General features: G+C 33.8%; 1 protein-coding gene across 7 annotated transcripts in view; it reads right to left on the bottom strand.

The window, feature by feature from the left end:
- REV3L (REV3 like, DNA directed polymerase zeta catalytic subunit) overlaps positions 1-26,142 on the bottom strand; it is a 143,589-nt gene that overhangs the window by 41,131 nt on the left and 76,316 nt on the right. For 4 of the 7 annotated variants that reach the window (XM_064486767.1, XM_064486768.1, XM_064486771.1 and 1 more), the window contains exons 13-21: positions 21,795-25,962; positions 17,543-18,453; positions 15,665-15,744; positions 14,228-14,353; positions 10,840-11,032; positions 9,569-9,680; positions 4,351-4,466; positions 1,837-1,955; positions 689-721 (exon numbers count right to left, since the gene is read on the bottom strand). In XM_064486767.1, the coding sequence (XP_064342837.1) occupies positions 689-721; positions 1,837-1,955; positions 4,351-4,466; positions 9,569-9,680; positions 10,840-11,032; positions 14,228-14,353; positions 15,665-15,744; positions 17,543-18,453; positions 21,795-25,962 (5,858 nt within the window). The remainder of the gene's footprint in view (positions 1-688; positions 722-1,836; positions 1,956-4,350; positions 4,467-9,568; positions 9,681-10,839; positions 11,033-14,227; positions 14,354-15,664; positions 15,745-17,542; positions 18,454-21,794; positions 25,963-26,142) is intronic. The other 3 variants (XM_031456165.2, XM_031456166.2, XM_064486769.1) reach the window with 2 other exon arrangements.

Raw genomic sequence — 26,142 nt, 5'->3', positions numbered from 1 at the left:
ACCCTTAAAGTTCTAGAACAACTTGACATGTTAAGACAGTACTTCCCACACGTTCATTCAGGGTTTCATGGAAATTTCCAAATTGCCAGGAGTACTTTGGGTTGGGAAAAAAGTGACAGTCTGATTTGGCCCATCTAGGAAGTGAGGGTGAGTTACCCAACTCATAACTTTTCTCACAGTTGTTCCTCTCAGATACAAATAAAGAGCAGAGATTTTATATATTCAGCCCAGAATTAGAGAAAGCCTTTGACCCTGAATTTTCAGTAAAGACTAAAGAAAGCCCTAAACTATGTTGAAATATTTACTTTCTATTTTGTGGTTTTAAGCTAATAGTTGATAATTGCTATAACTGCCTTTTGGATCTTCAGGAATGAAAAGACCCCTGAAATTAGGATTCAATAATTTAATTTTGTATTTATATACTTAATTTATGTGTTCATTTCAGGCAACATCAGAGACTGCAGTTTGAAATATATATAATAGAATATACAGACCAAATACTTTACAATCTCTGTACCTTCCATATCCTATGCCATATCACTAGGAAGTACAGTTAACCCTTGAACAACACAGGGCTTAGGGGCACCAACCCCCATGCAGCCGAAAATCTGTATAGAAACGTTACAGTCAGCTTTTCTTATCTGTGAATCTTAATCCGTAGATTCAACCAACTGTGGATTCAACCAACCTGTGGACTGTGCAGTGTTGTAGTATGTATCTGCTGGGAAAAAAATTGGTGTATAAGTTGATCTGTACAGTCCAAACCCATGTTGTCTGAAGCCCAACTGTATTTTGATTACTATTTTAAGGTGAAACAACAGGATAAAATTATCCTCAAGCAGCTACATACATAGTACATTTTCAAATTACATGAAATGTGAGCTTAACTTGCATAACTTTAGGTTCATGGTGCAGAGAGAAAATAAAAAGAAAAATGGGAATACCTAAATTTTATATAAAGAGCATATTTCCTTATCTGGAAGAATTACTGTATGATAGTGTCCAAAAGAATTGCAGAGGGCATGCTTAAAAACTCAAATCTTTATATAAATATAGACGAGTCAGAAAAGATCACAGTTAATAATGAGTATATAATAGAAGATGTATAATGAGAAAGTTTCAAAGAGATGTAGCTGAAGAATATAGTTCTCTTTTAAATATAAAGATTTTATCTGATATTACCCGAAGTCCAAAATCTGAGAATAGATCAATTTACTGTAGGTATCTTTTTTTCTTACATTTTTGGTGAAAGAATTATTTCTCTGAGTGATTGCAAATTAATATGATAGCTTGTTGAAATCTGTACTACCAAAAATCCTTATCTGGGCCTCCAAAGTCTCAACTGGATGTTGCCATTAACTATTTCCAAGCACTGTCTTTCTAATTCACCCAGTTTTTAAATATCCTTAGTTCAAAAAGTTCCTTCCTATGTCTAGACTAAATTTTTCTTACTGTAATAAATCAAAAAGGTCAACCTGACTTCCTCTGGCCTTGAGCATAAAAATGATTTAAGAGCAAAAATTGGTGAAATGATACATCCCATACATACAACATAACATTTTATGATAGCTATAGACTTTTACAGCCCCTGCTATTTGTGCTTAGACACAAATAGGAAAAAAAAATATCATCAATTACGTTAAAGTTAAATACTTCTGTAGCTTTGCATTTTAGAAAGTAGTATTTATTTTTGTTAACTCTACTTAAGTATAAGAAAAATAATTCACAAAGAAGCATAGTTACCTAGGAAGCTATATGGATATTCTGTAATGGTTAAAATCATTATATTGACCTAATCTCTTATTCCCAAACCAAATTTCAGATAAAATACCTTACCTCATTCCTCATGATTCTCCAAAGATTTAGTGTAATTCGGCCAACGATATTTATCTCACTCATTGTATCTGATCCATAGTCATCCCTTTCTGCTGTAAATCTGTTCTCAGTTTTGTCATCTATAGAAATGAATACAGATTGCTTCAGAACTCACGAAAACCAAATTTCCAAGCAAACTATGCCAAAGAAAATGAGAATAATAAAAATGAAAGATGAAGACTACAGGTGAAATTAATTCAGTCTGTTTTGTACTAGATGAGAATAATCATTTTGACTAATAAAAGTTTTTCTTTCCTCTTTAAGTTATGAAAGAATTTTGTGAAATATATTTGAGAACTGTATATAATTAATAATAAATGTGTATATATACACATACATATTTTTAAAAAATCCTTTTCTCTTTAAATACGGTAATTTCCAGTGCTATTTTTACAAACACCTAATGCCTCAGCATTTCTTTGGTGTTTGGATGAAAAATATTTATTGTTATACTGGTCATTTCTCGGGAAAAAAAAATGGTAGAATTTTGAACCTAAACAATTCTCTGAAAATTTGTTGACATTAATTAATAATGTTAATATTCAGGATGAAACTCTCTTAACTGTGTATGGAGAACTAGACGAAGAGCTCCTCTTATAGCAAACAGAGTTCTGAGTCTAGTTTCTTAGAATAGAAATTAAAATTTGTTTCTCCTGCATAACACTGGGTATATATGAATGTTGTTGATTAGAGGCTCTGGAATAATAAGTATATTTACCGTATCTGAATGTCTGTTATGTTCTAAGAACTTTGCAAACATTATTTCTTTTAATATTTTGTTACTATAGTGTTTATTTTGCACTGTAGTACATTCAGAAATGTTACATTATGCCCTAGGCCATACCATAACAGAACTAGTATTCTACACCAGGGTTACCTGATTCTAATGACCATGTATGCACACCCGCACCCACTGCTCTTCAAAAAGTTTTTTTTCAGGTGTACAGCATAGTGATTCAGTATTTTTGCATATTATATTCCATTGTACATTATTACAAGATAATGGGTATAATTCTATGTGCTATGCAGTATGAAACTAACACAATATTGAAAATCAGCTGAAAACAACTATACTTCAGTAAAAAATAGTTTAAAAAAGTTTTAAGAATTTATTTAGCAAACATATAACGTTCACTATGTTCTCAGGCACTGTTCTAAGTATTTCACAATTTCCCTATAAATTCTATTACCATGTTACAGACGACAAATTAAGGTATGGATAGGTTAAGTAACTTGCTTGACATCATCACAAGGCTAGTTAGCAGAATAGCCAGGATTTGAACCTTTCCAGAATGTGCTCTCTTTACCATGCCTTTCTTATCACGCCCTCTCTATTGCACCAGCTGCCTCATGAAAATGCTTTCAGCAGTGTTCTAAAAGGGCAGGAGCTTTCATTCATTCTTCTGATCTGAAGTCATATACCTTACCCATTACAATTAATTAATTAGTAAGTGCACTGAATACTCATGCTGCCCTTCCTGAATATTCAGAAACCTATCCTAAGTGGAATCTTGAAAAAATTGAGATATACCATTATTCCTATCACTCAAGGGACACAGAATCTACAAAAAAAAAACAAAACAAAATTCATGCAGGGAATGACTAAAAGCAACTATGCCTTTTTATTCCAATTTTTGCAGAGCTCAAAATATTTATTGTCTTCAAATTTTCTAGCTTCAACCTTTCCCTTTAAATTTACCAACAATTTACATCTTATTGACTTAATAACCCTTCTCAGGAGGTCTCTTGATTAGTTTTACTAATTTTGTATTTGGTCTTTTAGCCTCCCAAAGTATATGCTACTTTGTCCTGGTCAGACTTGTGGGGGGCATTTAAAACAAAGTTATTAAAAATTCTGTAACTATAAAGAAAACATAATTTAAAAAATTGCTTTAAAAACTATAGTTTTGATATAAATATTATTATTGACCCCTCTTCAATTACAATCACACTTTTGGGAACAGCCTTCAAAATTCACAGTTTTTTAGTATTCCTTTACTATCTTCTCCTTTCTCACCAAATAGATAAAACATAAAGCCAGACAAATAAAATAAAATAAAGTTATGGTGTATCAAGTCAAAGAAGTGTTAAGTGCTTCGAAATGATTATGAAGACTATTTCATAATATAGAAAAATACTTATGATAAAATGCTAGATGAAGAAAGCATAATAAAAATGGGATATATGTATGATTAAAGTTATATAAAAATAAAGAGCTATATATGTATATGAAAAATGACTGAAGGGATAATGAACAACAAATGTACTAACATTATATATAGCAGTGAGATTATGGTATTTTTTCTTTTACTTTTCTTGATTTTTAAATTTTTATATAATGACATTATATCTAGAACTTATACAATTTAGTATTAAAAACTAGGCTAAAGCAATCATACTTTTAAACATCTTGTCTTTATTTATCTTGTAACTTGCTCTGCAGTTGAACAATAAAACATTCACAGTGCTTCATACCTGGTACCCGAGAAATCATCTGGCATAAGTCAACACTTAGGGCAGCAGCCCTTTGTAAGAGGTAACCCCAGGAATGCATCTGAATCTCATATCCTAGCAGAATATCAGGGTCATACCTGAAGAAGGAATAAAAAAATTAAACAAGGACCACACATTTGAACCTTTAACTAGAAGAACTGTTTCTTCATGATATAAAGTATCAAACACTCTATAAAAGCTTCTCAGGTGGAGATGATATAGTGGTACCTATAGAATTTCTGTACAGGAAGGGATGGGATGATTAGAATTCTCAGTTTGAAGCTACTTTTGTAAAGCAAGCATAGTTTTTACTTAGATTGTGTATTTAATTGACATGACTTGGAAAAGGGGCTGCTAGAAATTGGGGTGGGAGGCAGGCATTACCAGTGAGGTATATGCAGGAGGGTATGATGGAGATATAATGCAGGGAGGGGTGGGGTGAAGTATGAGGGCATGTGCGGATACTGTATTTTGAAAATGATCCCCCAGGTCATTCCGTTGCCACTTCTCTACCTTTCTACCCTCTACTGTCCTTAAACAGTTTTAATGCTGAGAAAGAAAATGAAAATGTTTTCCTTCTCTTACTTAATTTTAGTAATGACTTTGTCCTCACATAAAGTAAGGCCTCAGTAATGGCAAGTTTGTCCTCTAAACTTAAGAGGAAGGTGACTCAGTTTAATGAGAGAATGAAATATAAAAAGGGGTAAGATTAATGTGGGGAATTTAAGCATCAGAAACTAGGAGAAAAATGTGCTCACTGAGGTCAGAGTTGCACTGGTAGAACTGAATCAACAATCTGCATCCAACCCAGAAGAAGCCTGTTTGTGGCTCCTCTTAGGACTTCCATGGTGACCACCATGGAAAAATGGTTATAGTACAAAGGAAAATTAACATGAAGATGTACTTTAATGGGAAAATTGTGTGAGCAAGACAAAACTGATTAGTCTTAAGTGCAGAGTAAAAACTTTATAAAGCTATCAAATTAGAAGCTCCATATTACTCTGATTATTGTACTATTGTTTATAAAAGCCAAGAAGCAGAGTGAAAGATCACAAACATTCATAAAGTTGGGTTTTGCACAACTGCTTATAAAGTTACGCTGAACTGTGGGATATGCAGTCTGTCCAGATCATATCACTGCCACTTGAAGTATCATCCAACGACTGCAGTATAGGATTGCACCAGTTTACTGAGGTAAGCTTTATATGGTACTCTGCAAGTATATGGTATAACAATGGATTATAGGCAGAAGAGATCTATTTTTAGAACTGGATTGCTAATATTTTACCATATTTCCATAGCTACTTTCTTTAAATGGGTACTAAATGGCTTCAGTTCTTACTTAGACAACAAAAATAAGAATGCCACAAAAATGTCTCCTTATTTTTAACCTGGAGAATTTAAGGGGCTGATGTGTAAAGAACTAGGTTCAAACTTCTGCAATAACATTCTTTTTATTTTTCCCATTCCTTAAAGGCCTTATAAGATACATTCCCTAATGTAAACTTCAGTATCCCGTGATCTGCTTGTGATCCACTGTTATACTACAGACTTACAGAGTAGTCTTCAAATTTGTCAGGAGAAAAAGATAACATATATATCACTCATGTGTTTTTATCTCTATATAAAGGACTGAAATTTCTGCGAAAACCACTAAATTTAATAAACATTTTACTGATTAATTTAATAGACAGCCAAACGGATCTTTTCACCAACATATAAGTGTTTTCTTGGTAGAAAGTGCTATGTGGAATGTGTAGTTCTGGAAAAAAGAGCAGGATTATAATACGAGCACAGAGAGGCAAAAAAAGAAAAAAAAAAGCAAGGCAATATACAACAGTGAGGCCTAATTTCAGAGATCAGAGGTCAAAAAGGTAGATTAATCCTTAAAAAGAAAGTCCAGAAATGTCTTAGGGCCTCAAGAAAAGAGAAATCTCCCAATACCCTTACTGCTCAGTAGTCATCTAACATAACATCCAATATCTTAACACATCTTTGTTAGTAGCAACTTCATCAACTGTTCCATTAAAGTTAAACTCTTTTCAGAGCTGTCAGAGATGAACTATCTGTATGACGAGTGCGTCTCCCTGTAAAACTAAGTATGTAAATGTTTAAATTTGAGAAACTGGGGCAGAAGTGTCAAGGCTCTAAGGATGGTCAGGGATAGGAGATTTGGATAGGATTCCCATACACACGCAAAAGAACCCATGTAGCTGACTACTTTATGCCAAGAGTAACTCAGAACAGGCATTACAGTCTGATTGCAGCTGACCTTGATGTTAAGAGAATTTGGAAGATTGCTGGAGTACCCATCACATACATTTCCAAGCATGGGTACAACATGAAGAGGATGCCAGATGCTTACAGAGCCCTTCTGTTATAACTTACACACTTCTTCCAACTTCTTCACCCAAATCTCTAATTATTATCATCTATTATCAGAATTACTATTCCAATCAGTTACTTGCTCTGTTGTGGCAACTAACAGAGTGGTTAAGTACACTTATTTTTTTGATAATGTTTCAAAAATATTTTTTTCTCAAAAAGTGTCTATTTTGTAAACTACAACTGCTCACAGAAAACCACTGAAAAAACAAAGTTATCCTTAATGCTTCTCTTAATGGATTTGTTAAATAGATTTTATTCTTTTAGGAGAACTATGTGGCTGTTTCAGTATTTTCAGATCTATTATGTATATTTATTTTTTGTCCTAGAGGCTGTTCAGTCTTATAAGACTCTCAAGGCTGATAAAACGTATTTCAAGTTCAAAGTCCCAAGAATCCCATATTTGTTCTGTGAAAACATTTGGTGACAATAACAAAATCGTGGTGACTTATTCTTCAATTTTTGTAAATTTTATTCACTCTACCAGGTTTCTAAAAGTTATAGAAAGAAAAAAGTTGGGTAGACAGGTTTAGTGGTGAAGAATGAAACTGTGGAGAAAATGGAAACAGCAGAAATATGAAAATGATTTTATTTGCTTAGGCAGAAAAAAGCTGCTTCACAACTAATATTTTAGATAACCCACTAACATCTGTACAGGTGAGAGGTAAGGGGCCTTCTAGGGGAGTGGCAATGGGCAGGGGGAAGGGGAAAGGAATGATCTTGAAAAATAACTGAGGTTAAATGGATAGGATGTAATGTATGGATGTAGGGAAGAGAAAAAGGGAAGAATCAAAAATTATTTAAGTTAGGAAGGCTGGGGAAATGTAAAATTAATAGTTCAGGGAACAGAAAGTGAAAAATGATTGTTACAAGAAAATAATGGTTTTACTTGTTTAATTTCACTTTATACTACTTTATGTGTTTGCAACTTCATGAGGTAAATATTAAGAATGGAAAAATAAATACAAACTCTTTGAGAATATTCGTCTATATTTTATTCAGTTTAATATTTAGCACCTAGCAGTGTACCATACACGTAGAGTTAACATTTAAGTACTGACCAGGCTAAGAGTTTTACATGCTTTATCTCACTTAATTCTTGTATCTACCCATTTTATAGATGTGGAAACTAAAGTTCAGAGAGAGAAATAAAACTTGTTCAGGACAAAAAAGACAGAGCTGGCTGACTCCCAAGCCTACACTGTTAGCAAAGCCTGTTTTGTGGGGTGTAAGAAGGTATAAGAAACAAATAATCTTTTAGGGAGTGGTCTGGACTAATATATAAAGGACACTACAGAATTGAAATGTTGATATTTAAGCATCTTTGTTCTCTAATAACCATATGATCTTTTAGAGAAGAACTAGAAGTTAGTTTTATTTTGTTTACTACATTTTTCTTAACAATTAGCACAATTCATGTTACAGACATGTAAGAAAGCTACACTTGCAAATGATTAACAAGATTCTCAATACTGGCAGGTAATTCTATTGTTGGCAATATACCTAACAAGGAGAAGACAAGCATACAAAGCCTAGGGACATTATTGGTTATATGCTGGCCCATAAAATGGTATTTGACTAAAACTCTTTATGTGTTCCTTTAGCTAAGCTGCTTATAGAAGTAAAAGTGTGGGCACTGAAAGTACCTGATATGTTGACAGTCTCTGTGAGAAGATAAAAGATAGGACTGACAATGGCAAGTCTCAGACGGATGGGAATCCAACGAGTCATCAGTGCTATAAATAGTAAAAATAAATTCCTCTTTTTTCTTCCCTAGTGTGGTGGGTAGCAGCATATCACTTTTGATGCTTTTATATTTTTAATTTTGTTTTGTTGGAATATTTTCTGGTTTTCTAATTTTCAAAATGGTTTATGTTAAACCATCTGGGATTCAATCAGATGTTGAGTCAGCAGAGTATCATCTTGGTCTTTAATGCAGTATATCATCTCAGTTTTACATGAAAAAGTTCAACTACAAAAGCAGAACAGAAAGGGTTGAGTGTAACAACACACTCAAGGACAGTTTTTAATCCATACATCAGGATCCAAAGAGTACTTTCCAGCCTGCTTTAGGCATTTAAAAACCTAAACCTAGCAATGGGCAAAGTTTTAAGTTCCTAGAAAAGTGAAGCACATGGCTACTAACAGTTATACTCTTGAGAAAATGTGAAAGATCCACTTAATTGTTTTATTTTTAAATTAAAATACTTTTGGTTGAAAAATCTTTGCCATAAATTTTGACAAGATTCTACTATCAACTATCAAATGGCCAAAAGAGATGTTTAAGGAACTATGTACGCAAAAGAGTATGTACCAGATAGTCCTAAATTTATGAACAGATTGCATTCCAAAGCTTTTTGGAATTACTGAGTTTTTTAGAACTCAGAAAAAATTTCCTTAAAAAAAAGAAAGAAAGAAAAATTTAAAAATGTACTGAAATGGTGGCTGGCTCCCAAGGTATAAGCCTATTTAATGAATAATACAATGTAACTTCAGTACAGTTCCTCATTATTTCACCACCACAGAAAAATGCTAAAGTCCAGCTAGGAAAGCTAAAGGCTAAGCTAATGTTTCTCTTTCACTGGCCCCTCAATCCTGAGAATAGAATATTCTTTTTCTTATTCCTAATCTGATGGATATGGTGATGGTGGTGGGAGGTGAGGGCAAAATCTTTCCAGGGATAACTTCTTTCAAGGGCCACAGGAAGGGACTCTCATCCTCTTTCTTACCTGCACACCTATATTTATTGGCAATAGTACAAAAGGACTCTATGAAAAAAAAAAAAACTGAAAAATCAGAAAACACAAAACAATACCTCTTTATTATATCTGCAACTTCTTGAAAAAGTGCCTTTTCATCAGCAGCATAGGTAACTTCTAGTCCTGTAATTCCAGACCTAATAAGTAATGGGGTCTGAGATCTGACATCTAAGAAATAAACAAAATGTTTATTATATATAATTGTGTAAGTACTATTATCCTTTACTTTTGAGTGAAATTATGCTACAAAAATACTTTAAATTAAGACAGCATTCCCCAAAGCAAATATATGATTAACTCAGTTTCTTGAAAAATGTCTCAAAGGTTTTCTAGTTTAATATGCAACTGAAAATTCAAATTTCATATTTTCAGTTATTTTCCTGAAAAGTCTACATTCACAAAATTCCCCAGATAACATGTCACATCAAGAGAAACTTTATTACTTTGTTTCTTCCTATAGGAAGAGCCTTGCTTAGTAGAGAATGTTTAAATTAGTGGTGTGCTGGAGAATATTTACAACTACCTCTCCAGGGGAAAAAAACCTCTGATTTGTAGTGCTTGCTTAGCTCCAAGATGTGAAAACTCACCAGGGCTAATTTCAAACTACGAATCTGACATCCACTAGATCAAAAAATTCATGAAAATTTAGCAATTGGCTCATGAGCTGGTACACCAGCTCATGCACACCACTGATTAAACTGCAAATTCCAAACAGTTTTTGTTCTGCGCTAAGACTTCCTCTTCAGTTGACTGAATTCACGTATTACCATTTAAAACTGCAGAGGGACACCTAGTATTTTATAAAGTGCCTTAAGTGATGTCCTATATGAAGAACCTCTGAACCAAAGGTGTATATATTTAGGAATAGATATCATCAGAATGTATCTTAAGTTTCCTATAAACCATTAACTTACAGTAGTAACTTGACTTCTTAAAGCAAAGAGAAACACTGTATTAGCAGCAAAATACCAGCATGCATATATAAGGAAGATTGTCCACCCAACTTAGAGATACATAATCATTTAAATTCAGTATTAACAATTAGTATTTTATAAAATAACATTGAGATCAAATTAGATATGCTTACTGGAAATTTTATTAAGCTCTTCATATTTACTGTATTGCTTCTGACTTCTAACAATAATTCAAGGAAGAATAATGAATCTAGGACAAAGTTATACACAATACTTCCTACTCCCACCTCAGCAAACATTTTAGAAAGGAGTTCCTTATGCTTGCTTGGTTTAGATCTCCAACACAGGAACTGCTCCATGAAAAAGTTCATCCTAGGGTGGATATATACAAAATTAATAAAAATGAACAATACCTTGACTGGAGACTGTCTTGTCTTTATCAATCACTATTACACCTGTAAGTTCTGTTTTGTCTGTATCTGGTAGTGGAGTGTCAGATGAGATGCAGTAGAACAGAGCACAGATTGGGTCAAATTCAGGATCTGGTTCTAAGTCTCGTCTAGTTCGAGCATGCAATTCCACACTGATTAGGGTAAGATTCTGTATCTATAAGAGGAAATACAAATTATGCTTTTAAACATTTTTTTGAGACACACTGTAAGAAGTATGTTTCACTAGGACTCCAAGGAAATACATGTATAAAATTAAAGAAAAAAATGGTTATAAGGGACATGGTCACAATTTAATACTCCACAGACTGAAACTAGATTTTCACTTTTAAGAGTAGATTAAATCAATTCATATTTTTCTTTTAGAAAATCTGCTTGTGCTGTAATTTCTAAATGACTATATATACTTAAAACTATTTGTCTTAAAGTACATGTAGTGCCTCTCAGTCTTCTCAATTCTTGTTTGAGAAAGAAAATGTACATTCAAACCAAAGCCTGTTACTATGTCTATCAGTTGGGGACTGGTTACATAAATTATGTGGCATCCTTAAAGGCTACATAGAATGGAATACTCTGTAACCCTTAACATTTTCAAAAGAATGAGCCAGACCTTAATGTCCTAATATGGAAAAATAACAATACATTGATAAATAGAACAAGTGAGTGTAGTATGCTTCCATGTATGTAAAAAATGTTAATAAGCACAAGCATAGAAAATGTCTGAAAAGAGACATAAAACTGTTCATTGCCTTTGGGGAAGGAGACTGCTTAGTCTGAGGTGAGAGAGAAGCTTACTTTTCATTGTAAATCTTTTTCTCTTGATTTGAATTTTTTTTTACCATGTACATGTAATACTGCATGCATTCATTAGTAAATTTGTTATTAAATTGTGCATGTATAAGGCACATGGAATAAAACATATTTCTAAAAATTCACCACTTCCCTTAAGAAATATGCTGCTGTTTAAAAAAAAAACCTAATATTAAAAGATATTATTTTTAATTAATTAAAAAAAACCTAAAATTAAAAAATCAAACCAAGTAAAATGGGGAGCTAAGGGAAAGAACTTTTACTTTTAAATATATACTCACCAGGATTTTTTTTTAAACAATACGCACGTACAAAAACTTAAAATGGAAAACCTCTCCCCAAATCCAAACAAATTAAAACAAACAAATTAAAAAAAAATTTAATTTGAAAAGAATCAACATGTGGACTGACTATAGAGAAGACTGAAGACAATTTCAGGTCAAAAGAGTCCTGGAGGTTGATTTATTTATATACTAGGCCAAATTTTACACTCAAATTTTGCCTTTTTATTTCTTGATATAAAATAAAATGCATTAGTGTTCTCAGGGGCATTTTTTTTTTTTAATCAAACATATGGAATGAGGAGATGGAGAGGGAGATTTACTGAGTCTGACTGGCAAAGAAGTGGGTAAGAAAGGGGGACAAGGATTGTAACCCTTCTCTTCTGCATTGAGTATTTATATGCAGAAGAGAGAGAGAGAGAGAGTAGCCCAAGGTAATGGGAAACAGAAGAAAGAAATGTTATGGGTACAATTTCCCAGAAAAAGGAAGAGATTATTTTTTTGGTTCATTCCCTGCTTGACCACCAGGTGGCTATGTGGCATGTGCCCTGAGATAAAGAAAGCATGTGTGGGGAAGCTATCAGCAACCTGCCAGACCTCCAAAGTGATTTTAACTTCAAGGCCCAGGATTCTGAAACAGGGTTACAGAGAAAAAAGTAACAGTTTAAGAAAAAAATTATGTTTTTCAAATAATAACAGAAGAATCAAAAGTAACAAGTCTTTTTTGCTAAGGTCTATCAAAATTGCTTTAATAAATATTTTTAACAAAGTATTTTAATTTTCTAATTTCAGGTATGCACTCGATAAAATATATATTCCTGAGTTTGTTACTTAATTTATCTGGGCTTCAGGGGATAGGTATAAAGGAGGAACTAAATGAATGCTGTCGAATGAAAAAAATGTACAAATAAATAATTAGGAAGTTAGACAATGTTCCAATCTAATCCTACAAGAGTGTAATTATTAGTTCAAATATAGGGTAAAGATGAGGACAATATTTAAATTTTTCTCAGTCTATGCTCATCCAATCCTTAAACACTTTAAGACAATTCATTTGAGACCACAAAAAAATCAACAAAAAAACCAAATTCTCAGCTACAAGGGCAGAGATAAAACAACTGTATAAACCAGCTTGTCAAAAGAAATGTCATGAAAGTCACATATGTAATTTTAAATTTCCTAATAGTCAAATTAAAGAAAGGTAAAAATAGGTTAAATTAATTTAAAAATGTTTTCACTGAATCCAATGAAACATTACCCTTTCAACATGTAATCAATATAAAAAATTACTAATGAGATATTTTACATTTTTTTTTACTATTAAGTCTCTGAAGTCAGTATGTGTTTTTACATTTATAGCACAGCTCAAAGAGGATGCAATTTTTTTTATGGAAATAGCTGATCTGTATTTAGGTATTCTAAAAATTACAGTCGAAAAAGTAGTTTTATATACCTGAGATGTTCCAGGCATACTTAGAAGTTTTCTAACAAATGAGTCAAGTATCAGTTTTTAACTCTTCATTAGTTAAGATTAAATGAAATTAAAAATTCCATTCCCAGATGTATAAGCCAAATTTTAAATTCTCAATAGCCACGTTTCTAGTGGCTACCATATCATACAGCACAGGTATAAACAATAGAAAAATATTCTAATTTCCACCTGACTGTCAGTCTGATTATGTGTTCTGAGTGTGTTTTCTTTAACACAGATAAATGTACAGTGAACCATTCACACACATATTCTCCAGTCTATCCTGTGACTGATGCACATTTCTCAAGACAGCTTTCCTAGTCTTTGCATATGGTCTGCGCTGTGAAGGTAACTAGGTTATATAATCTTATGTGAACAAATGAATTGTAGTAAGCACTAATCCACTGAGCCAACTAAATATAAAATACAAGTAGATTTTAATTTGGGATGTGATATAACATCCTAATATAACAATCCCAAAATAATATACACTTTCTAATAGTTAAAAATTTTTTTTCTAATTTTAGCAAAGAAGCTAAAACATTTTAAATTTAAAATATAATTTCAGTTATAAGATTTGTGAAACCACAAAGCAGTCTCAGTAACTGATGACTAATTTAAAAGTTTCTCTGTTTTATGTAAATATATGAAATAGTAAGACTAACAAGAATAAAATGAAGATTCACAGGTAAAGAATTCAATGTATTCCTCCCTCAGCAGAAAATTTCCATACTTGCACCACAGACTAAAACATGTTAAAGTGTATGTGTCTTTACTGTTGCAGTTTTACCTCATGTAAAGCTTTTGCCTCCTGTAAGTTTTGTACGCTGACTTTGAAACCGTAAGTATTGCTTAAAGATGGTCCATCAATCTCAGAAGTTTCTTTCTTTGGTGTATTTACTGCTGCAAATTGATTCTATTAAAAAAAAAACAAAAAAACACAGAGCCAGAAAAACATAAATGAGCAATCGCTTCCTTTCTTTTGATTACTTATTTCTGCTTAGATAATATATTTTGTGTTTAGTAATACATGATAAACTAATATCATCTCTTTAAATCCACAAAGAAAATAAAGTATTTTATTAGCATTTTTTTCAGGCTAGTAATTCAAGATACCAGAACTGGATACATGTAGAAACATCTGATATAATCTGTAAACAAACCAAATGTTGATCTTTTGAGTTTACAAGCCCCAAACTCTGAAAATGATAGTCTTGTAGAGAGCTGATAACTGTAGTAGAGGGACATTTATCTTGACCTTTCTTGAAGTATGCAAGCAGGCAAGCAAACAATGTATTTGCAAATAGTCTGTGGCTAAAGTTTATAAAAGATTTTAAATTGTGGGTTTGTATTTTATCCTAATACAGCATGTATCTGAAAGATGAAGTAAAACAATTTTCAAAGGGTTAGATAGAATAATCTTACCACTTAAAAAAAATTTTTTTTCTGATTTCCAAATCCATTAATGATTTTCTCCAAAGTGTCAATTTATGTTCACAACACTTGTTTTTAATATATATGGCTTGTAATTCATTAATACTGATTTAAAAATGGAAGTTTAGAAAAGTATTTGTAATTTCAAAATAGAAATACTAAAATATATTTTATGTAGTTAATGATATTTATGAGAAGTGGCCACTATGGAAGTAATTTCTAGCATATATTTCTAAGGATACACATCTAACGTATACTTTTTTCACATAACTATGTATATCTAAGTTAAGTAATACCATATTTTTAGTATTTGAATAAAAACATTTATGATTTTTCAGAGTTTCAGTAGTAATGTTGCTTTCCTTTGCTACTTAGCAAAATGAACTAAAAAATCAATGTTATATTTGACAAAAAAAAGTAGTAAACCAAGAAAAAGGATATATTTTTGGTGGGATCAAAAATCACTTACTTGAGCTCTGCTGTCATTGGATTGTTCTGATTTTGCCAGTAATCAGTTAATGTATTTGTATCCTCATAATCCACATTTTGGCTATCATATTCACTTTCTCTGTAATATTTGTATTTACATATAAGAATCTTTTAGATCCCAACAACAAAAAAAAACTAAAAAAAAATTAGGCAATTTCTTGTTGTCTCAAAGATATGTAAATAAAATGATGCAAAAATATAATAAAATTATTAAAAAACTGATACAAAGTTACCAATTATCTAACTGAAATCTAAGAATAAGAATGGATCTTCCAATGCTTTAAGTATGTTTCAGTGTAATTACCTTTGCCTGTGTTAAGAGTACTCTTCTAAAAGCATCAGTATTACTTCCTTTCTTATGACTCAATTTCTGGGTTTTTGGTTCTGTAGAAAGAAATTTTACATTTAACATGTATATCAAAATTATCTGCTTCTTTTAAAAAAATTTTTTTGTTGTTCCAAAGTCTAGGACCATTTAAGAGTATTGTCCTATAAATTCCCCCAAAGACTTCATAATTTAAAAATGAAACTAATTCAAACCTCTGATCTCCACACCAAAATAACTTAAAAATTTTCATTATTAAATAAAAACATTTAGTTGTTAATTATTGAGTTTTATACCTCAATTATTATCCTAGGGAATCATTTAATTCATTTGTTGACTTATTTATCAAGTATTTATGATAATGAGGAAAAGATACAGTCTCTATCCCCACGGAGAGTAGAGAGAGAATCAGAAATTCATCAAATACATATAGAAAAATAAAATTATAACTGGGGTAAGTACAACACAGGGGAATATAAGTGGGAATTTTTATCTAGTCAGGGAGATTAGGAAAGCTTTTTTGAGCTAAGAATCAGAAGAAAGAGTAGGAATTAACTAGCAGCAGAGTGGGGATTTTACCTGATTACTGAGCAAAAAAATTGGAAATTGCTAAGGGTGAATAAGAAAGCTGGGGGAGCTCAGGTGAGACATGATGAGGGCTTGGGAGAGGCAGAGATATAGGTAGAGAGATTTGGGTAATTCAGGAAACAAAAAAGTGTAGAAATCACAGGATAAGCAGTGAGGGGACCAGGTGGGTATTATAAATAAATGCCATGTTTCTGATCTATGTAACTCAGTGACAGAGAAATGGTGGTACTATTCGTTGAAATAAGGAAAAGTGAAAGAGGACCAATGGTTTTCAATGTGTGGGCATGTATGTGTACGAAGTGTGTTGGGTGGCTGGTGGTAAATGAATACAGGGAGATCATAAATTGAGATAAAAAATACTGACCTTACAATGCCTTTGAGCATTTAAGTAGAAATGTCAAAGGCAGCTGGATCTAGTGTTCTGGAGCTTAAAAGAGAGTTCTGAATCGGAAATTTAAATTTGTGAGTATCTATAGTAATCCTATAGGCAGGAATTAGGTCATTGAGGAAGAAAACTGAGTAAAGAAAGCCTGAGGCTAAGCCTTAATAAACGCCAACATTTAGATGATACCTGACAATGTGAGATTAAGCTTCAAAGGAAAGCAAGTAGGAAGGAACAGAGGAGTAGGGGAAAAGCCAAGGGGAGAAGAAGTTTCAAGAAGGAAGCTGTGGTCAACAGAACAATGGCTGGTTCGTGGGCATGTGATAGGAAGACTGAAAAATGTTCACTGGCTTTACCTATGTGAAGGTTATTCAGAATCTTTACAAGAGACGTACTGGTGGAATGATGGGGGCAGAATCCAGTTTGGAGTGGGTTGAGAAATGAGTAGGAGGTAAAGAAAGGGGGTTGTCAAATTAGAGAAATCTAAGAAATTTGGCTTTGAGGGAAAGGAAAAAGAGTAGAAGCTGGCAGATATAAGGCCAAGGCAGGTGTCTGGCTTGCTTTCTATTTTAAAGGGTGAGGGAGATTTGGGTATACATTAAAGCCAGTGGGAAAAATCAAATTGAGGAGAAGGTAAGGTTTCTAAGCGGGCTCCTGTATTTCATCCAGAAGACAGTAAGATAGGAAGGAAGCAAATGTAAATATATCTCAAAGCAGAAATATAAACAGTTTCCATGTGATGATGTCTAAGACATGATAAAATAACAATCGCTCATTAGCTGAAATTTCATTTAAAAAGCTCTGATTTTCATTACATAGTCTAATGTTGTTTTCATTTCTAAGCTCTGAAGAGCTTTATGGAGGCTTTCTGTTAGTTGCAAACTTACCTGCTGACAAAGGGCTAAGGCCAGTTGCCTCAGGAAGTCTTTCCAGAAGTTTTCTCTGTATGATTGGTGTACTATGAAGGCAAAGCGATTCACATATTCCAGTTCTTGTCCTAACATTAATTGGAGATATCACTAGAGGTTCCTGAGACTCACTGCAGGGACTTTTCTGTATACCATCTTTTATGGGTTTTAGTAAGTTCTCAATAGTCAGGGAATGCTGTTCCTCTACTGGTGATGAGGCTCTGTGATCTCCGTTTAATGTTTTAGAATCTGGGGATGTTGTTTGTTGCCAAGGTGGAATTACTGGAGAATCAGGTGAGCTATAACTAACATAACAGTCATCATCATCCTCATCTTTCTCAGCATCATTTGCAGAAGCAACTGGTGGCAGCGTCTGACTTTCACTTGCAGTTTGACTGCATCCTGTGGTTGGCGCTTGTAAAGCAATCTGAGAATTATCAACATCTTCCTTGGTATGTGCTGTAGTGAGGAGTATATGTGGAGTTGTATCCATTTTTGGAGGCACTACAGGTTTGTCATCTGGATTAGCTGAAGAGCTGAAGTTCTCAGCAGATTTTACAACTCCAGTTGGCTCTGTTTTAGACAGTTTCTTGGAACGTTCGTATTCTTCTTTGGCTTGGAGCCATGTTTGAACCAGTTGTCGACTTGGGGCACATTTGCAAGGCATAATCACAATTTTTTTATCTCCAACCATTTTATGGCTATTACTTAACCCTTTATTGACAACTGCTTGGCCACTGCGAAGAGGTGACCCTGGTCTTGGATTTTGAGTCATTGCTGAGAATGCTGTTTTCCACAGACGAAGTCCTTCCAAGGAAAAGTCTCCCTCAAACTCAGCCAGATCATTTGGAAGTCGAGTTTCTACCATGAGAAGCCGTCCACCGATCTCCCTATAAACAACATATTTTAGAACAACTGTTTCGTCTCAAAGAGCAATTATCAAAATATTTCGGCCCCTAACCTAGAGATTTTTAAAAGTTCTTCTGGAATCTTAAAAATGTCCATCTCTTTCTTCATTTTCTAAGCTACCCACCCCCCATACTTTACATAGGTACACTCTATATTTAACCTCAATATGCTTTTTCTCACAGGTATATGACTATTAATTTTCTTTGGAAGGTATCATCAACACCAGGGAAAGAAGGTTTTTTTGGGTTTTTTTTTTCAGTGCTTCATGAAGACTTGTTTTCTTCAAAGAGATGACTCAAATTCATCAGATTCCTGTCCTCTACTCATCTTAAATAAACTTCCACTGTCACCACACATGAATAAAAATAATGGAAGAATTTATCATCAGAGATTATATCCCTGCATTTTTTCTACAGCCTCTTTTTACATTGTCTAGTATCCACAGTAGCTTAGCAAAGCCAGTCAGTTCAAACATTTCTACCCTGCCAAATTCCCTAAACAATTAAAACACACACACACACAAATCGAGGTAATTTACCATAATTCTTTTCCCCTTTCATACAAGGTTTTAACACTAACATTAGAACTTAGAGGAGTTAGCAGAGCCCACATAGCCTAAGTGTTACTAATGTATGTGTATGTGAAGAATCACTAATTAAAAGGTAGCCTGGTTTCCAATAGTTATTATAAATATTAAGCTAATCCTCTCTCTCTAACGCGTATCCATTGGTACTATTTCTGCCTTCTACAGCAACATAAGTCTACTTTTTCTTCCTCATGGTATCTCCTTCATGGATATGAAGAAAGTTCTTAGTTTCTTCAGTTACTTCTCATAGGACATGATTTCTCAAATGACCTGGTCATTCTCTAGATAAAACTCAATGAACTGACTTCTTGTTTTCTGACTGGAGGTGAAGGAGGAGCACCAGGGTTACCATATTTCCTTTTCCCATTTACAGGGAAAGATTTTGGTCCCTCCTAGTTAACTCTGTAACCAGGATCTAGCACCTTCCTTGTACTCCCACCTTGCAACTTTATATAAAATTAGAAGAATTACTGCTATTGAAGGAAATGAGTACACATGTCATGTGACTATACCCAACTCTAATATTAATAATACAGAGATCATAATGAAGTAAAAAATAACAAAAATTGGTGAGGTGTGGTAAATTCAGCTTTCTTGAATATTAACAGCAGCATGCTAATAGCTACAACTCTCACTGTAATGTATATCAGGAGCCTTAAATTCTTCAGTAACACTTCCTTGAGATCTATAAGGAAAAACTCCAAAATACAAGAAATGCTTTATGAAGATACTAATCACTTAATTATCCATAGTGGCAAATCAGAGAACAAACTTTCTGTCCAGTAACACACATGACAGAATATTATGCAGCCATTAAAATGACATTTCAAGAGACTCATAAATTTAAACTATTTACAATATAATGTTTATAAGTGAAACAATCTCAATACAATATTGTGACTACAGTAAAATCATATTTCATAAAAAATAAAAGCCATACATTAAAAAAACTAAGAAAACACATTAAAATATTAATAATGGTTGTCACTAGGTAGAGAAATGGTGTGACTTTTATTTCTTCTTTTATATTTCCTTAATTTTTCTACAGTGAATAGTTTTTAATAAAAAAATTGTTTTTCAAATATAATATCATCTTTTTATTTCAGCTGCAGGACAAGTATCAAAATTGGACAACAGCTAACAGCAACACAGAGTAAATGACTAGCACATGATAAGTTAACTAAGAATTAAAAAGATGCATAAAGCTGAGGAGGAAAAAATAGATCAATTAAAAAATATACTATAATTGGGGGGAGGGTATAGGTCAAGTGGTAGAGAACATGCTTAGCATGCATGAGGTTCTGGGTTCAATCCCTAGTACCTCCTCTAAAAACAAATAAACCTAATTACCCCCCTACACTGCCAAAATAAAAATGTTTAAATAATACAATGATAAAAAAAATATTTAAAATACATATACCATAATCATTACTACTGATAAAGTCAAAGCCTCCAAAATAATGGAAACTAATGTGTAAGGAAGAGACATTCATTTATTCTGGCAGTGAAATAAAGAGTTCCACTCATGTTAAAAGGCCAAATGTGGGTATAAAGCAAAATGGAACAGAAAACTATGTGTTAAGAAGTGCAGGGTGTCGGGGAGGGGGAAGTGCCCTTCACTTCATATCCTTAGAGGAGGGAACTGCTACTTTATATTTCTGATGACTTTTTCTCACCCATTTCTTAAATGGACTCCTGGAGAAATTACTGCTAATCTGTTGGGTAAAAAGCCTGGCATTTATTGTCTTTTTACTAGGTGGGGCCAGGAACACGGTACTGCTCAAGATCAGTGCATACATCCTCTTGCCTTAGTTGGCTCTCTGTAATTCTTTCCATTATTTAGACTCAGCAGTCCTGCTTCTGACAGGATGATTGAAATGAACTGCCTCTCTCTCTGCAACTGATTAGGTAAATGGGGTCAAAGACACAGGGGCAGGACCAAATATCATCACTTTAAACTTTCTCGATTAAGCCAAGTTCCCCAACTTAGCTCTCATCATATATGTTCTACCTTGATGATACAGGCAGGACAAGAAACCTATTTAACTACTGGCTTATAAGTACTATGATTTCTTTGCATTTTGCTATTGGCTGTGTGTGTGTATCTGTCTTTGTTTATCATTTCTCTGAAAAGATTCTTAAAAGAAAAAAGAGGTAAGGGGAACATAAGTCCACCTTGCACCCCTACTAATTGTACAAACTAACAATAGTAACGATATAACCTAAGATGCTGGCAACATGAAAAGAGAGTAGAATAGAAACAACTTAAAACAATCATTTAGATATGTCATAAGAGTATTTAGAACATATGCATGCTCATTTTCAAACACTAAAAAAATGAAGTTCTTTGTAAAAATTATGAAAGTTTGCCATTTTAGAAATAAATATCATCTTTAAAATAATTATAATACTTATAAAGTATTATGTATGATACCTTTCTTGACTTGGCATCATGTCATAGTGAGCCTCACATCTCTATAATCCTTGATGTTGACACAGTGTAAAATAATAGTAGATCTAAGATCAACACTCATCAACTGAAATAAATTTCTCTAGGTATAACCATCCAGCTAGTTTGTGAATTTCCTTAATTATCCATAATTATAAATCATTTTCACAATGAAATACTTACAAATATAGTATCATAGCCAAAAAACTAGCAGTCAGGTACCAAATGTAGTTACACACATTATAATTATTTAGAGGAACCCAAGGTGGGAAAAGAATTCTGATTACCTGGGCTTTTCTGGTACATCAGAAGGATTACTGCAAAATGGTTCCTGGTAAATAGTTTCTGAAAGGTCATGATCCAACAAAGTTGCCATAATCTCTTCCCTACTTGGTGGGGACATAAGTGGTTTCAGAATGTGAGCAGTTCGAGGGATGAAACTACCATTTTTAGACTGCGAGGGAGAGCTAGTAGACCTTGGTGAACTATCAGGAGTTGGTGTCAACATATCATTGTTTCTTGAAACATACAATTCTAAATCTTCAGAGGCTGCATCTACAAGTTCACCATCAGGGGAAGATAGTACTGCAGTAAAAGAGGTATTGATTGCGTCAAGAGGCTGTCCCATTTCTTTTCTGGTATGACCTTGAATCCAATTTGAACTGCTTGGCTGTGAGAGGCTAAGAAACACTTCTTTGCTTACTGAACTCCTGTTCAATCTGGATTTTTCATGTAGACAGTCCTCTGACTGCTGGACACAGAAAGAATCCATTATCGAATTAGACCGAGTTGTCAGAGGATGAAAGCTATTCTTCCACTGGTTGTGGCGACGATTCTCATTGCTCTCTATGGATGATTTCTCAAATAGTTCAGGACTTAGAGTACCAGATCTAATCCATGAAGTTGAGTCTGAGGCATGATGTTTGTCTTCATCACATTTCTGGTTCTCATGACTTAAAAATTCAGTTTTTTCTATAGTTTGTCCGGGGAAAAGATCCTGAACTGCATCACTTAGGAACTTCTGAGGCAAATTCTGGTCAGCTGGGACAAACTGACTTCCAGAATAAAAGCTACAGAATCCACTTTGACCTATTGTATTAATATCAAAATTATAGTTATGTTCAGGAGACAAGCTATCTTCAAGTGAGTAACAACTTTCAAAACCTGGGTCTGAAAAAAAGATGGGACTATCATCCGACAGGGAGTTATCCAACTGGCTAGAGTTTTGTAAATTTACAGAGTCTACTTTAAGAAGTTTGGGAATTTTTTCTTTAGGTTTTGTACTTCTGGGAGTTCGAGGTTTTCTTGGAGATGTTACTGATCGTGTTCGTTTAATTGTTCTGTTATGCTCAAGGGAACCAGAAACAGTTTTGTTTGGTTGCTGTTTATTAGATAATGGGTCTTGCATACTAGTCGCATTTTGTGCTTTCTGCTGTCTTTTCTGTAACAATTCTTTTAGAACTGCCAGTCCAGACTGTCCTTCACCAAACGCTGAAGGTGTTGACATGTTTCGATTTCTACACTGAGAAAGTGCTTTGGTTTGTGAAATTGCTTCTGACAATGACCTTTGTTTTACCCTTTCAGGTTTAAAATTTGACATATCTAAAATAAAACCCCTTTGTTTTTGCTCCCAAGCTATTTGTTTGATTGGGCTTCTTAAGGAAGTTACAAAGCAATTATTAGGCATCTGACTTTCCTCTGAAGCTGCATTTCCCGGAGAACTAGTTTCACTGTGCTTTGATTGTTCTGCCATGCACACAATCTGCTGCTGACTGTCTTTGCAATGCAAAAAATTAGGCGCATATGTCTGGTCTGGCTTTGATTCTAGGGAATTATGGTATTCATTTAACTTTCCAATAGACGACAAATAGTTTTTTTGTATATTTGCGTTCTCTTCTGTCTTTGGAGACAATATACCAGAAGACATTTGTGTATTCTGTGCTACCTGAGACAAATGGTTTGGAAGGTCAAATACATTTTTTTGAATCAAGGTGGATTCCTTTAGAGTAAACATAGCATTTTGATTATGAGACCGCTGAACATTAATTTTTGAGATCCCAGGTCCTAAAGAACTACAAACAACTGATGAATGCAAATCATCTCGTGAACAGGGGAATGTTTGCAAATCTACAGGCTTCTTGCTTTCTAGAAAGGAAGAAAAGCAGCCAGATAAATTCTGTTGTGCATGAATTCCAGTGGGGAGGGAAGCAGAAAGGGGATGATCCATAGCAGAGCCCATTAGTGATGCATCTTTCTGTTTAAAAAGTAGCTGAGAGCCTCCAGAACTATTTGAGGTCTCAGACACATTCTGATGCTTCAGTACAAACTTAACTTCAGCATCTGCCTGAGATTTTAGTTTTTCATCTTTTAGTGTTATGTGCTTTCTTGACGTACCTTTCTCATTTGTTTTTTGTTTCTGTTTTGCTCTTGGTTTCTTTTTTCCATCGTCTACTAGTTTATTTGTCTGATTTCGTTTGTTCCTTTTCTTAGTAACTACAGAAGGATTAACAAGCTTTGTTTTTGATTTCTTAACCTGCGCTTTTGCTCGACTATTTTTTCCTACACGGGAGTGAACAGTCTTGCTATTGTATGCATTAGGACCCTTAAAAAGCACTGTTTCTTTATCAGCAGCAGCTATGATTTCTTCAGCTCTTGGATCTGTGGGAGACCAGCAGCGAGGTGGAGAAGAGTTTATAGGACTTGTGCTTCTCTCAGAAAGAAAACCTAGTTTAGACATAACATCACTATAATTTAAGTCACAGTCTTCGGTTTCAGCAATGTAAGATGGAGAGGGAGGAGAAAGGATAGCATGTGACCGTTTTTTCCTGAAAGACAAAGTTCTTTTAATATTTTCACTATTTGTCCTTTGTTGCTTACCAGTTTTTTTCTTAGCAGATTTATGTTTTGATTTCCTTCTGTGACTTTTCTTTGGCGTTAGTGGATAAATGGGATATTTGGTTGCAGGGGAGTCAGGAACTTTTGGCCAAAAATCTTTCAAAGGTGCAAGCTTTTTATATAGTTCCATTTTTTCCTCTGTTAGTATTACTTGTTTTTCTTTAGAGTCTATTTTTCCTAGCTTCACAAGCATATTTTTTCTCCCTCTAAATCTATTAATAATGATATACTTTATGATGACAGGGGGCAGTTTTTTAGACATTCTTCTGCGTTTTCGAGATTTGAGAGTTCCATCTAAACTTTCACTAATTTCCATGGGATGAGGTAGGCTAATTTTTGAGTTCTGTGTTACAAAACTTGACTCACTATCTTCAGTCTCATAATTTACCTTGCGTTTGGCTCTAAGCGTGTATTTATTTCCATACAATCCAAAGGACTGCTCAGTTTCTAAAGTTCCATCTCCAAAGTGACAGTCTACAAAACTATCTGTAGACGTTTTATTTTCAAAAGCTCCACGAGTGACCTTAATTAAATCACTGGTCAATACATTATCCTTCTCAGGATTACTATTACAAGGATTATTTTGTATACAATTATCTTTTGTGGATCCAGTCTCAGTAGTTTTGGTAGAAGTCTCTTGATGACCTATCAGCTTCTTTTTATTCATTTTTAACCGAGACTGTTTATTGCTAGGTTGCAGTTTATATGTGACAGGAGAGAGCTTTTGTGGCCTACTGAGACAATTAGAAAGAACAACACTGGGAAAAAACATATAGTGTGCTGCTTGCTGGCTGAGGCTTGGTTTTTCTGTTTTATGTTCTTGAAACTCTTCATATCTGATTTTAAGTTTATTTAGTCCACTTTCATCAGCAATGCTGTCAAGGGAATGCACCATAGTTCTATTCTCCCCTGAGCATGATAGCAATTCACAATTTTCAGTCAATGATGATGGGAACAAATTACTCAGAGCTGTGCTGTTTCCTTTTTCATTTCCTTCAGAGGATAATTTACTTTTTGAATGACTTAAGTCAGAAAAGTTGAAAGAATTTTTGCCCAATGTATTTTCATTAGTGTGACGGTTCATATGTATAAAAGGGGCATCCTTATCAATTTTTCTAATGTTTGTATACTTTCTACTTGGTACTTGTCTTGTAACAGATGGAATATCTTCTTCATAATCAAAAATACTACTTTCACAGGAAGATACTGGGAGGACATCTTTCTTACTACTTTCTTTATGAGAGTTTTCTGAATGGGTGGTACTGCTTAAAGATCCAGAGTATTTCATAGAGTAAGCACTTTCATTTGTAAAAGAAGCAACTGAATGGTCTAGATTTTTTTCTATGTTGTTTGGCTGTGAAAGATCTTCAATTAAATCTTCCTTGTTCAAAACATGGGAAGAAAGGGCACTTGTGTGTTTACACTGAAAAGTAATCTTAGCAGAAGATGGGGGTTCTAATGTAGCAGCATCTTTGTGAAAGATGGAGGGTTTTACTGATAGCTTGCTTGTTGCAATCACAGAAGAGTGGGTTCTAGAATTTTCATTGTTCAGTGGATTGTCTGAAATGGAGGAAAAAAAATTTACTTCACTTTCACTCTTTTAATTTTTAAAATATTTTCCCATATCATTATACTATCACTATGAAAGAAATTATATGAACTTAATTAAATTTGTATGTTTAAAATAGCTATCTCAACAAAAGGGTCATTCCTACTACTGGGACAATATTTCAATCTAAA

Source organism: Camelus dromedarius, chromosome 6 (assembly GCF_036321535.1).
Source record: "Camelus dromedarius isolate mCamDro1 chromosome 6, mCamDro1.pat, whole genome shotgun sequence".
NCBI classification, from domain to species: Eukaryota; Metazoa; Chordata; class Mammalia; order Artiodactyla; family Camelidae; genus Camelus; species Camelus dromedarius.
This window is presented reverse-complemented; position numbering and strand designations above follow the sequence as displayed.